Raw genomic sequence first — 15,026 nt, forward strand, 5'->3', positions numbered from 1 at the left:
GAAAAATAGCCTCAAATAAATATTAACCTCTTGAAATCAATACATTCTGAGGAATATAAAGTGATTGGCAGAGGAGTGTAGTGACTACAGAACTATTTAAAACAAGGGTTGCAGTCAAAGAAAATCAGGATAGAAAACTATGCAGCAGAATGTTCTTACAGGCCTCAGGGTCTAATCACAAAACAGAGTGATGGAGATGAACCAATACTGCATGGATTAGTGATGAATTATTTTGAACTATAATCATGTGCCAGCACAAAAGGGGAGGTAAAAACTAGCTATTACTCACAAGTTGATGTGCACATAAGTAAAATAAAAATTGGGGAAAAAAATTATATCCTAAACTAATACATGAGAATCATGAAAATCTAAAATGTTGTTACACTTCAAGTGACATTCTATGTAATGTCTTTCATGTACTGTAAAAACTGAGTATTTACACAGTATGGTCTGCAAAGTGCTTAGACTAAAGCAGGGTTAAATCACCATATCTTCTGTAAATCAGTACCTGATAACAATATATGTCAAAAAAATCTTAGTGGGAAGATGTAGACTTAAATTATCACAAAAGGCACTATTTTTTCATATAGTGAAATTACAGGAAATACATATAAATGTAAATTTATATATAAAACACTAATGAAGGATTTAATTTCCTTTAGTCCATCTGGAAAACAAAATAACATCAAATTAGGATTCAATATTAGCTTTCTTTTTACTGTGGGAAAAAAACTGTTAGAACTAATTTTGCAAGGAAAGAAAAATCAAAACTGCTATTCACAGAGATTCCTGAGATTCTTATGAACAGACTGTTTAAATGAAGAGCACTTTAATCAGTAGAGGAATCCTCACGTTTCTAATGTCTTGCTGTGCATTCTGCAGGTTATAGTAGCAGCTGGTAGAGGTCATATATCTTTTGTGAGCATCCCAAAAAGGCTCACTGCCAGACTGTTAAATTATGAATAAGCAATGAACAAAAGAATGCAGATACGGTGGTGACAAGATAATCCAAGCAAATTTATCTATGACAAATTTCACAGGATTAACAAATTACATTTACACAGAACAATAAAAATGTGCAAAAAATGATGATCCTACTTTTCCCTCACAGCATTAGTTAAAAAAATCACCATTCCAGTACATTTAAATTTAACTTTATCTAAAATAAGACATTTACAGCATGCTGAAGACAACCATATAACATTATTTCCTTTCAAGCAACTATACATATATAGTGTATGTAATATATTATATATGTGCATACAGTACACTATAATTGTATACATCACTGTAGAATTACATTAAAAGTCTTCCCTGCTATAAGTATCATAGCAAATATAGAAGAGTACTAACTGTCAAATGCTCCATTTTACTTGGAAAGGAGACCATATTTTGCCAATCGTTGGCCACTTTTCCCCATAAAGATTATTTTCTTCCTATTTGCATCAAACAAACAGTATAAAACATGATAACCTCCTCACAAAAAATTAAGTCCTGAGTTGGAGTTGAAATACTTTTTCCAGTAATATTACAAAATAATTAAACAAGTAAAAAGGCAATATCCATCCATGATTTCTTGGAAAGCTGTGGAAAAGTACATATAACCTAAATACTGTATGTTATAAAAAGGATCCCAAAGATATATAATTAGTGTGTCAAGTCATTCTTCTATTTTGGATTTAGTGTTTACTCTATCCTTTTAACTGAAGCCCGGGTCTTGAGACGTGGTGCAAAAACATAAAATTACATTCTGAGTGAACTGGTGCTAGAATGCATGGAATAAGGGTTTCCAAATGACAACTCGGTAGAAGAGGAAATTAGGTTTTGTTAACAAAAAAATAAAATAAAATAAATTTAAGAGCAAAGTCAGTGTCACAGCAAAAAAGGAACCAAATTTATGTTTAAAAGATCCAAGCACCGTTATACCTTTTCCATAATGAGTCTCATTTGAGATATGTACTGTCGATTCAGTTTATTTTTGTTTTTAACATGAAACAGTTGTTTAGTAAAAATACAACTTTAGTAAAATTGGTCCTCTTCAACACTATACATCATTTACATATCAAATGTATGCTCTCCTCACAGAATACTGCCTATAAACAGGAAACCAAACTATTAAAGTGAACATCCAATTAATTAAGATACTTTAGTAAAATACCTGGATCCTTCAAACACTGATACTTGAGTACTATTTATCTAGCTCATTCAGCCATTGAAAAAATTACTGTACTTTTTATTTTTCAGAAGAAATACAAGTTTTATAGTAAATCAGAGCAGTGACTCAAAAACAATGAATTAATAAGGCTGCCCTAAGCATCTGTTTCTCTTCAGTACTTTTTACTAGTTACCTACAAATAAAAACAGGATTCTTTTATTTTTTTTATTTTTTCCAGAAACTCTTGTCAATGGAACAAGTGTTGAAGCAAGTGTATCAATTCTATATCCAATGATGCTCTGACAAATAAGAACACTGCAGTTATGAAGGCTATCGGATAAGCAGCAGTGGCAATAAGTCCTTTTTTTTTTATCCCAAACATAGCACTTGAAAGACTCGGTCATTCAGCCCTTTCTCCGGACCTCAACCTTGACCTACAGAATCTGCCTACCTAGAAGGTTTTTTTCCTCATTGTAATGTACTCAGTCTCTATTCTCCCCTAAACAGAGTTGCCAGTCCTTCCAAAACTTTGCAAATTATTGTTTTGCTAAATGGACTGCAATCTAAAAAGGACAAGTCTGAGGACATCATGCACATCTAAATCTACTACTCAAATGAACTAAACTTTGAATTGGCAAATGCTTCCATCTCGCCAACGTGCTATCTAAGGAAGACAACAAACAAAGCATCCCCCCACCCAGTTTATATAATGTATAATATATGTGAGCATTATCACAAGCCAAATATGCACTTTTGTAATTTAATCCAAAATGACAACCCAAAAACAGTATTATTCTATACAATTAAGTTTAAAAACATGATAGCCAAACAACATTTAATGAACCCAATTCCATATTCTTTAGGCAGGCAAAACTTCCAGGCTGGGATTTTCAAATGAGCCTAAGGTGTTTAGGCACCCAACTCCACTGCAACTGAATGGGTGTTGGGTGCCCAAGTCCCTTAGGCTCATTGGAAAATCCCAACCCCAGGGAGTTAACTGTAGATTATGCATATGCATACCATTTAAACTGTATCCTGAACATTGATTATATACACATGTAAACCTATGATCACTGACTTTAATGAAACAATACTCTTTCACTTTAATTACTTAACATAGGGTTGAACCATTATTACAAATGAAATTAACAGATATAATGAAAATGTTGATTTCCATAAGAAATAAAAAATACAATCAGCTGTTCTATCAAAGCAATTTCTTTCAATGAGAATTTTGCCTGTATATGGAGTACAAAGCCCCAAGCTCCCTAAGGAAGCAGTGTGGTCCAGGGATAGGGAACCAGACTTGGAGTCAGAAACCCTGGATTTTATTCCCAGTTCTAACATTGCTGTATGAGCTCTGTCAATTCTCATGATTTTTATATGCCTTAGTTTATCCATCTGTAAAATGGACATAATAATGCATATGCCCCTTTTAAAGCACTCTGAGCTCTGCAGAAGAAAATCTTCACAGAAATGCTAAATATTATTAAGTGTTGCTCAGTTGTAACATGACATCAACAGGCGTTCCCAGAGCAGAGAGAGGACAGCACAAACTCTACGAGTATAATTTCAACATGCAAAAATAAGAAAATTCAGCACTGAAAATGAAAAGGTCCACCATGAAAAGGAGCTACTTCAACTCAAGGGTCAAGACTATTCTTTTAATGAGTCATTTAATTATTACCAATTTGTCCGCATATGAAGTTATGTAAGATCACCTGTCCTTCAATGTGATTCTAAATTTTGCCTGTGTAAGGAATACAGGATCAGAAACTACATAAGCTTCAATATTTAGGCCCACCAGATTGACCCTGCTATTTTCTTGGAAGCCCTTTTGACAGACAACTACTCCATTTTTATTTCAGAATTTCCTTGTTCTTTTGTGGTTGATGATACACAGCCCAATCGTGCCCTTAATCAAGTCCATGAGAGTTTTACCATTACCCTCAGTGGGAACAAAATCAGGCCTACAGTATTAAATGTAAAAAATATATTTTTCCTTTTGGCTTTCTATAGTATTTTCTTCCCTTTGGTTTTTCTTTTTTTTTTAAATGAAGATATAATTTGAATGTACATTTCCAAAGACAGAATATAGCTCTTCCAAGACACGGTTGCAAACATAATCCTGTTCTTACCACACCATATTTTTCTACGTAATGTTCCACTACATTATACAATATTAATGAATATTTTTACTACTTAAAGTCCTTTGAAATCAATGGCACAAGAGTCTTATTCATTTCACTGGGACTTGGTGTATTGCGAAACTACAGCTCAAGCTGGTCACAGAACAATGCTCTAGTCATATAAGAGACACCAGCAACCATTTTATTCCTACTATGCTGCATCTTCATATGCAATATTATAACAAATTATTCTTATTATGTGAAGTTCTGTTAAAACCAACAGTACAAGCACCTCACTGACATATTAGGACTTTGTATGGCAAAGATAACTTGCAGAAGTCTTATATATATTACACAGAAAGATACCACCTATTATGAAATATACATTTATTAATGCCATTTCAATACATTTCTTCTAAATGTCAAAAACACTTTGGCAGCAATGAACTAATTTCAAAGTTTTTTTAAAAAAGCAGCACTGAGAAAGAAATGTCTTGGCTAAATACGTTCAAAAATGTATCTTTCAGTTTAAAAAATAATTCCAGGCTGGCAAATTGTGTGCCAAGTTTCAATGTAATTACTTCTGAAACCACTATAGGATAGATTCTGAAACCTTACCTCACATGAGTAACTCTTACACCTGTAAGCAGTAGCTCTATTGACTTTAACAGGAAATTACTCCAATGCGCCTATTTGCACATGTAAGAATTGGTCACATTAGGTCCACTTTCATGATCGGTCCAGTTACACTGAACTCCCAAAATCACTTACTTAATGCATATAAAATGAAATTCAGCTACATTCAGTACAGGGGCTCGATCCTGCAGCCACTAAGTCAATATCAGCGCTCTCACTGACTTCAGTGGGAGCAGGATCAAACCCAAAATGTTATGAAAATTACTAGTTAGTCGGCATGCTCAGTTTCAGACATTCAAAAATCTCAGCACACATTCCCCCCATAAATAAACTACTATCAAAAAAAGATGTATGAAACAAATTATTTTTTTAAATAAAGATACCTTTTAGCCGGAATATTAGTAAAACAAGTGTCTGGAATGATAAAAATTGTCTGTGTCACTTTTCAACAACTGTTTTACATAATTTTTTGCAGTGAATTTCACATCTGGCTAGCAACTTGTATGCCAAGTTTCAAACCAAATGCAATTTGAAACTGCCAATACATTACACTCTGAAATTCAAGTGCTGAGAAGAAGAATGGGGAAGTTGATGTTCATGATGTATCCTGACGTTCCCTTAAAAATATCCACACTTCTGGGTGTTGCAGTATACTGCTAATTTTAATGTGGTAACTTTGGTTATGAATGTCAAGTTACTGGACCTAAGAAGCAATGCTATACTTTTCCAGTATAAAAATAATATTTCTACATAGCACCATTAGTTTGGTATAAAGCAAGTTAAATGCCTATTACTTCCAGTAAGAAAAAAATTATGCTGTAAAACAATGTAAGAAACAATGCAGCAGACAAAATCTTGTTATTTAGAATCCCATTAGTTACTGAAAATACGTAATATAACTTTTGTTGATCAATACTTTCACGTAAGCCCTAAATAATATATGATTTCAGTGGGGGGCAAATGCAGCAAATCAAATATGGTGGGAGATTATTTCAAATTATGAATAGTAGTATGACTGCTAAACCATAAATCAGAAATCAGAAAGATTGTTGTAATGTGGGAGGGCTCTATTTAATAAAGGTCATTATAACTCCTGGATCTAGAGCTATAAGATCTAATATCCTCTCCGGTAGCTCTATGATATGCCCATGCATTACTGTTCTTGTTGACAGTCTGTTGCCTTGGAAATATTTCATCATTTCAGTTTTTCCATTTGTAGACCCTTGGCCTTGTGATATGAAGGCCACCCTATTTCATATTTTCGATTATCATTTAAGCAATCTTCTGGAGCTATTCATATAAAAGCAAGTGTTAGACAATGCATATCATCATTTATCACTGTTGTGTTTAAGCTTATACTCTAGAAAGAAATACAAAAATGATGGGGGGGGGTCCTTACTTTAAACCAACATAACTGGGATACTGTGATATGCTTTACAAATCAGCACTGGCATACCATATGCATGACACTTCTATTTAATCATCTTGGATATATATCCACACAACTGAAAGATCCTAGGCTGGTACTGTAACAGTATAATTTGCAGCCTACCAGAGTTTAAAAGAAAATCAAAGAAGTTTAAGTGCATAACTTAAACAATAATTATCTCTCAATCTAAACAGGTAAAACAAAGTTTTAAAATGATTCAAGTAGTATTAATACTTAATGGTAGCATATATCATCTTTGGAAGACATTTCAAACAATTATCCTGTTGTTTACAGTATTCTAACACATTCCATCTAAATATTGTATAAATGAAGAACAAACAAATATACAGACTGTTTACTCTCATGGGTCTAATTTTTGATAACTAGTTTATTTAAGAAGTAACTAAGAAAATAGTGATTGCAGAGCCATTTTTCAAATCACTTACAACATACAACTCAGAGGAGATTTACAAAGTAGGCTTAAATAAACAGTTACATGCAAGAATGTAGAGAAACATTAAAAAAGTTTTAAGAAAATGCACATTAGTGTATATTTACTGAAGCACTATTACCTTTTTTCCCCAAAACTTTTTCCAAACACCACATAGCATTATATATAATTTCCCATACAAAAACAAATCAACTTACACACGCAATATTTATACTTAAAGTGTTTAGAGCATTGTAAACAGTGATAACCAAGCGAACTCTCAGGGCACAAAACTGTCTGGACACTAGGCCAAGTTTGTGGCTATTAGCTTTCTAGGAGTTTAGGCTACTTGTTCCCCTGAAATGATTACTCTTCCCACTCCCTACAGGGTAAAACTACTCTGATCCAACCTTTAAAATGACAGCATCAGAGCTGAACAAGAAGATGCTATTAAAGGGCATTAAATTAAATACAGTATATCCTCCTACAACTTCAATCAGAATTTCAGACCAAGTGTTATTTAGTTCAGCTCTCAAGTGGAGCAGAATAACAAATTGCGCACTTTGATTTACCTTCTCCGAATGCCAAATGGAGACAGGTGATAAAGAAAGCACTCATGCACAGGCTATGAAGTTTCCCCTAGAAATTAATTCTATCTTCAAGATTCCTATCTCAGAGAAATTCCCAAAATGGCACACAAATATGCTTCTGCTGGAGAGATTACTGAAGCTGTCCTGGCAAATACATTTATTACTAATATAGTACTAGGATCAGAAAGAAGACAGCAAAATTGTATATTAGAAAAACAAATGATATTTATACATTGTTGTTTTCCTTGCAAATGAAGAACTTTATAGGAAGAGAAAAAAAGCATGCTGCTAAAGGCACTATTAAGACAGTAAAAATACCTATGTAGCCACTGGAAGAAAATTTTGAATGTTTATCACTAAAGAGAAGCTAAAACATAAAATCAGACCTTTAATTTCTGGATTTTTAACAGAGGTGCACATTACACCTATATCCAAATTCAGCTCCATATGTCTTTGACTACATTGTCGAAGTGCAACAGTTATTGGTATGCATCAAGCACAGCTATATAAATACTTTACTTATGAATAGGAAAATATAGTTTTCCAATATTTTGCAATACTCAGTAACTTACTCCACCATTACTTCTATCAAATCTGCATTTATTTTTTAAAACATACACTGTGATATGTTTACCATCACATTTTAAAAAGACATGTTTTAAATTAAAAGTGTGAAATAAAAACTGTTTGACCACAACTTATTTTATGTAAATATTTCTCAGATCAACTTGCCCTGTAAAATATAAATCTGGCAATGTGACCCAATCACTTTTAAAAGCTAAGTGTTAATTTCCATTTTACAACTAACCAGGCACCTTCCTCACCCTCCCACTCATCCCAAACTCACTGATAATGCTGAGGAAAGCACGCAAAAACAAACCAAAACAAAAACAAAAAAACTTTGGCTGCCCTCCTGTTGGACATATATCTTAGTGAAATGGATCTTTGAATACTTTTGTAAGAATCACAAAGTCACATCACATGAACTTGTCAACCGCTTCCTACTGATCACTTCTAGAAAGAGTCATTTTACTAAGAACAAATCTGCTACGGCCAATTCATGTCAGCAACAGTTAATTAACAGCAAACACAATCCCAAACAAAAGTAGAAGGGGCGAGACTGGTGGATTAGAAGCAAAGGGGGGGAAGCACCATCCACTCTGAATTCTAAGAATAACATCAGTTTACAGTCCTTGCAGATATTTTGTATACAAACTCTGCTGCGTGTTTTAACCAAACTCCACAGTTCAATAAGTATCAACTGTTCCAAACAGCCTGATGTATTTCCACCACCAAGGACGCCAAGGGCGGGGGGCAGTGTACATTATTCTGCAATTATTGTAACGCTTGGGACAAACTTGCCCGAATGCGCAGCTTGCTGCGAAGAGCAAACAGCTCTTCCCTAGTTTCGGCCTAGCTGCACTTGAACTGCACAAGCAGGGACGGCCCCTCGGCAAGACGTTCCGGGCCTGGTGCAAGCTCCTCATCCCCCGGTCACCCCCCCTCCCCTCCTTCGCGGAGACTAGAGACCCGAAAGGGGCCGCCCCGGGGATCCCCACCACCACCACATACACCCCTCCTCCCTCCCTCTCTCGTCAACGCGCCCTGCCAAACACCGGCTCCTGCAAGCTGGGGAGGTGCCACTGCTCTGAGACTGGCGGCGGCTGCAGCGGGGAGGCTCGCAGCGCGCGCGTGTGAGAGTGAGTGTGTGTGTGTGTGTGTGTGTGCAGACAATATGCAATAGGCGAGAAACTCCCCGTACTACCTGACAGGGCGAGCGGGTATCTGCAGGCAGAGAGTCCTCCTCCTCCCACCATTCCCCGGCATGGCAGCCAAGCCAGACCCAAGGCAGCGGCGGCGGCGGCGGCGGCACCGCGCGGCGCTGCTGCTGCTGCTGCAGGTTCAATAAAGAGAAAGTGTTACCGTTCTCGGCGGGAAGGATCCTGCTGAAAGCTGGGCTTGGTGGGCGCCATCTTCCTGGGGGTTTTTCCCCCCCTCTCTCCCTTACTTTTCCCCGTGCCGGGGCTGGCGTGTGTGATGTGTCTAGCGGCGGCAATGGCCCCGATTACCCAGACAGGCTAAGGAAAAGTACTGAGGCCGAAGCATCGCGGGCTCCCGCTCCTCGGCGCAGTCCTGGTGCAGGTTGCTCGCTAGCACGGCTGCTGCGGCGGCCGCCGTCCACAAGCCGAGGAGCGGAGAGAGCCCGGGCTCCGCCGGCTCCACAGACATGCCCAGCGCAGAGACAGGCGGCCGGCGGCGGCGGGGGGAGAGAGCCGCGCAGACCCGGCGGGCAGCCCGGCCACTGGCATCGCCCGGCAGGTGTGACACCCGCACCCAGCACGGGCCAGATTAAGCTGGGTGCCAGGCCATGGGGCGAGCGGGGCTGGGGCGGGAGGGGGAGGGAAGAGTCAGGGAGCTCCGGGCTTGACCGCTGTGAAAGTATTTCTGGGCATTTTCCAGCTGCTTCCCCAGCTCCGCTCTCACTCTCTGTGCAGGGGACAGAGCCTCCGCTGCCGGCGCAACAACGCCACTCAGTTGCAGTTTCGCACACTTTCCTGCTCTGGAGCAGCAGATCCAGCAGAAAAGAGGGGCTGAGAGACAAGGTTGTGTGTGTGTAACTCTGCGAATGCACATGTGTGCATATCACAGGGGAGAGCATGTGTGCACTGTATGTAGAAATCCGTGAGACAACATATGCTCTGTACAGCGTGTGTGCATTACATATGGAGAAGTGCGTATATGCGCAATATGTTATGTGTGCAGCATATGTGCATCTATTATGTATACGGTATTGGAAGAGAGTATATGTGTTAGATACACAGAAGTGTACGCACGTGTGTATAGCTCACATCTTCTGTACAGAAACCGCAGATAAATGTGGAGAGGGTTGCGAATATAGGCGCGCATTTGAGTGTGTATACACCCCGCATCTTAGTATACAGTTCTAGCTGTAGATGCTCTCTTCTTGAAAGATGTAACATTGGTCATGTTAACACAATGTGACACGCTCTGTTTGGGAAGCATATGCTTCACATTCACTGGAGATTACCAAACTGATCACGAAATAAGGGAGCGAGAAAAAGAGCATACCTTACAGGTTTCTTTTAACATACCAGGAGAACTGGGGTTAAAGAGATTTTAAAAGACAATATCTCCTTTGTAAATGGCTTTTCAAAGCCAAAATCACAGTGTGGCTGTGCTTCTGCTGCCTGCAAGTTCAGCTGCTTAGGGCCTGATCCTGTTCTCAAAATGAATCGGATTCTTTCTATGGGTGCAGGATCAAGCTCTAAACAACGTGGTTTAAACAGGGCGTCTTCTCCATAATTTAAAAAGGGAAAGGGGAATGGGATGGCTACATGTTTGAGTTGTGCAAGAGAAAGCGAATGAGGAAGAAGTTATTAAAGCACCTGAAAGTTTGGCTGTAGGGCCTTGTAAATGCACCAGCAGAAGAATACCTGTAGGAACCAGCGAGTCTGACCTAGGACTTCCAGAAGCAGACACAGGCTGCCAGGGACCAAGCCCCTGCAGACAGCTTCTCTCTCAAAGCAGCCTACTCACCTAGGCCCCGATCCTGCAAACACTTACACACAGTGAGTGTCTACTCACTGTAGTAAAGTTAAGCACGTGGGTAAGTATTTCAAGGATGGGGGGCCCCATTTCTTACTGGACTTTTTGTATTTGTCATTCTGCAATACAGACACATATTAACTATACTGTATTTATCCAGAGTAAACATCATACATCTCAACATAAGATCCTTGAGTTTCTTTTATTTTTATTTCAGTCCTTAAATATGGGATCTGTAATAGAATTTCAACTTTATATCAAGGAATCTGGGGGGTTCAAAAAGCACAAAATGCCAGTCAATCCGGCAAGCCTTTTCCCTCCCCTCCTCCAGAAAAAAAAAATTAAAGAGGTGTTATCTTGGATTTTTGCAATGAGCATAAAAATGATGCCAATGTTTTGGTACATTTGTAAACCATTTCAGTATAACAAGTTGAAACATCATTCAAATTAAAGGCATAGTTTTAGTCTATAAAACTAATAGTTACCTAACATTTGGAAAATTATGCAAAGCATAAATTTAGTACTGGACTGGAGTCTCATTATTGTAAGTATTTGACTATATATTTAGTCAACAATATTTGGTTCACTGGTGTTGGTAGTTTATCAGAGAGGAGTTGTTATAACTTTTTCCTGATTACTGACTGACAAAAATCCAGCTATTAAAATCTCACTGAAGTACTAAGATTTCACAAGCTGCTTTGTCCATAATATTTCTGTATAGCTTAACCCTCCAGAGGTCTCTTTCATTTATTTAAAAGTCAATCTGACATTTCTGACCCTTGACTTCCCCACTTCACAGACTAAATTATTGTGACAGTTGTCTGTACTTCCTAGTTAAAGTGACCGTCAGTTTCCCTTAGAATTTTAATACTTTATAAGTGACAAAAATCATAAAGAAACCATGAAAGGAAAATACTAGCCCAACTTTTTCCCATTCTTTATATCTGTCACGTTCCAGTTCTTTTATATAATAGGTTCGTGTATTTGAGCAAAAGAAGGCTGATATTTCATTTCAAATGTTCCTTAGTAAGGAAAGTTCTTAGGGATCATCAAACTGCAATATCAATTTTATACTAATTTTTCACGAAATAAAGCCTTCAAAAGTCACGTCCAGAAAATTTCTACAATCGGGCATCAAATGGAAAACACACCCATGTGTTTTCCAAAACTTATCCTAGTGTGTTAGGCAACTCAAAGTTGGTGAACAACAAAGCAGGCAATGATCGATTATCGGAATCTTACCAGTTTAACTACCGGTGGTTCAAAACAAGAGTTTCCAAATCAGTGAAGTTTTAAATATAAAGGGAAAAACTTACTGGTAAAACTTAAAGGTAACAACGTATTAATTATATGCACTACTATTCATTATATGTAGTTAGAGTGTTGGATATTTGAGGTTACACACCATTTTTACCCCAATATTTAATTTAATGCAAAACTGGAAGCCCAGATGTTTGGAACTATACTATTTTTATTTTATTTTAAAATCGAAATTGTTCAAATTTCAATCTAGACTTATTTTTGTCAATTACTGGGGAGTACATTTTTGTTCTCATTTGCTAGTAGCAAAGAATATCAAAGAGAAAGTTCAGATTTGTAGTCTTAGAAAGAGGAGGAAATGTCATGTAATTAAACATCGTGTTAGTATCAGCACGTATCAATGAATTATTAAGGGCTGGGGGGTGGGGAAGGTCTTTAAACTTCATTATGACCTAGTGCCTAACCTAACTTTGTAGGGCTCTTCCTAAAGGCGCTGCCTGCGAATTGCGTGTATTTGCATTAGAATGCAGTTAAGATGAATACTCCACAGTGCTGCGTACTTAGGGTTTCATACTATATTTCCCTGTACTAACAGGTGACATGATAACACTACAATGTGGACCTGCAAGCGTGCAGCTCCAAGTGAAAATTGTCTCTTTGTCGAAAACAAATTATCAATCAACACACCGTGATCAATTATCCCCCAGGCTGCCACACAGTGGGATTTGCACAAGGCATTGACATTGAGAAATTCCTCTCTAGCGGGGAAGAGCGGACGGGATCCCAAACTTTGCAGCAGCCAAGCTAAGATGCCGGGGAACTCACTCCCCCCCCATCACCCCCATTGCTGCTTTCCAACTCATTCAAGATACAGTTAGAAGATTTTGTTTACATCTCGGTGCATTTTAAAACAGCCTGAATGTTTACACCCAAAGAGCTACCAACAGCGGGGAAAAAAGGAAAGAAACACAAAAGCACAAAGAAAAGCAAGTGAGGGAGCCTCACACACACCCTTTTTTGACCTGCACTCACCGTTGTTGGTAGGAAGTGATGCCCTGAACGTTTTGCGGGTTGCCGTTGGCTGCGGTGCTGGCTCTCCCCATGCCTGGCCCGGCCGGCACTCCCCCGGCCGCCCCACCGGCCGCCGCCGCAGTCACCTGCACGCTGAAATCCGGGAAGATCCTGATCATCCCCGCGGCTCAGCACCCAGCGAGTCTCGGCGAAGAGGTACAGCAGCTCCTCTCCCTCCGGCGGCTGCAGCAGCAGAGCCAGGCACACTGCAATCCCATTAGTGAGCGGCGGCCACTGTGAGTGAGGGAAGGCGCTTTGATCTGAGCTGCTGGGCTGAGATTGAGAGGAGTTGGGGGGAGGGAAGGATGGGAGGTAAAAGGGAGGGGGGAGATATTTTACCGATTTGCAAACATGCAGCGTGTGAGGATTGGGGGGGGGTCAGCACTGCCAAAGGAAGGTGTCGCTAATAATACCACTGAAGCTGTAGTTATACCAGAAAATCCAAGCTAAGTAGGGACAGAGAGAGGAGAGGGAGGCGCAACTACTTTAGCGGTGCAATGAAAATGATGAGCAGCAAATGTTGCCTTTTTTCCCCCGTCCTCCCTCTCCCCCACCCCTCCTCCCAAAATGCAAGTCTTGGAGGATTTCTCTGTCTCAATGAAGTAATAATAAGCACTGCTGACCACAGCCTGGGCTAGAGCCAACAGCGCGGGGGAGAAGGGGGAGGAAATATCCCAGCTCCCAGCGTCCTAAAGAAAGAAGTAAGAGTGGAGGATTGTTGCAGCCCAAGTTCTTGCTCTTGGTAACTTGCTCCCCTGGCCACTTTTTATGAGGGGACGGTTTTCACAAGTGAGGAAATGCGCCACTTTTGTGCAATGGCAGAGTTTGTTCCCTATTATAGGGAACTGACTCTCCTCCCCTCCTAGTGTGCAGCAATGTTATTGCTACTCAAACTTGTAAGGTGTGTGATTGTGTGCGTGCACGCACTGATCCCCATTGCTGCTTCAACATATCAATTATACCGCTGAGAGGTGTGCAAGAACCCTTAGCAAATTTATACCACAGAGCAGCAGGAGCAAACAATAACAATAGTGAGGAAGGTGGCTCGTCTTTGGTGTCCCTTTAATGCAAACTGCTTTATATCGGAGAGGGAAAAGCGTCTGCAGATTTACAGCTCCTTTGTGCAACATGGGTAGGAGTGGGCGCAATGCCTTCCCCCTTACCGAGGGTGGATTTGCCTTGCCCCGCTTCCCCGCTGCAAAGTGACTCTCCACCCAAACCCGGGTTTGCTTGGGTTTAACGGCCGCCGTGCATGTGTGTGCGCCCCGAGCCACGCTGTGCAGCCTTGTGGTGCTTCTCAGGGCGCAGTAGCAGCAGCAGCCGGCGGTGCAGTGCGAGGTGTTGGAATGCGCAGAGCAGCCCTCCGCCCCGTGCCATTCCCACCCTCCTCCTCCTCCTCGCAGGCGCCGGGAGTCAATGAGGGAGCAACAACTTGCTCCGCCGCGCTGCTGATTGACTCCCCGCGCGTTAACCACCGGCGCTGCGGGCCTGGGCCGCTCGCCTCGCAGCCAATCGCCGGCCAAAGCGCAGGGCTGGCGCGGCGCTTCACCTACTTAACCCTTTGAGCCAGGCGAGGAGGGAGCAGCAGCCTGCGTAGCGGCCAAGACGTCAGGAGGAGGTGCGGGGGAGGAGGGAGGAGGGAGGAAAGGAAGGAGGCGAACCACAAGCCCGCAACAGAGCCCTTCCTTTCTTAACAGGGACAGGCATGTGGGAAAGCCCTTGTCCTAGTGTGGAGGTATGCAGAAGCCTTGCAAAAAGC

General features: G+C 40.3%; 1 protein-coding gene across 2 annotated transcripts in view; it reads right to left on the bottom strand.

The window, feature by feature from the left end:
* Positions 1-14,625, bottom strand: part of NPAS3 (neuronal PAS domain protein 3) — an 811,595-nt gene extending 796,970 nt beyond the window's left edge. For both annotated transcript variants that reach the window (XM_039538326.1, XM_039538325.1), the window contains exon 1: positions 13,229-14,625. In XM_039538326.1, the coding sequence (XP_039394260.1) occupies positions 13,229-13,386 (158 nt within the window). In that variant the 5' untranslated portion in view covers positions 13,387-14,625. The remainder of the gene's footprint in view (positions 1-13,228) is intronic.
* Between the last annotated feature and the right edge of the window lie 401 nt (positions 14,626-15,026).

The sequence above is a fragment of the Mauremys reevesii genome, linkage group 4 (assembly GCF_016161935.1).
Source record: "Mauremys reevesii isolate NIE-2019 linkage group 4, ASM1616193v1, whole genome shotgun sequence".
Taxonomy (NCBI): Eukaryota; Metazoa; Chordata; order Testudines; family Geoemydidae; genus Mauremys; species Mauremys reevesii.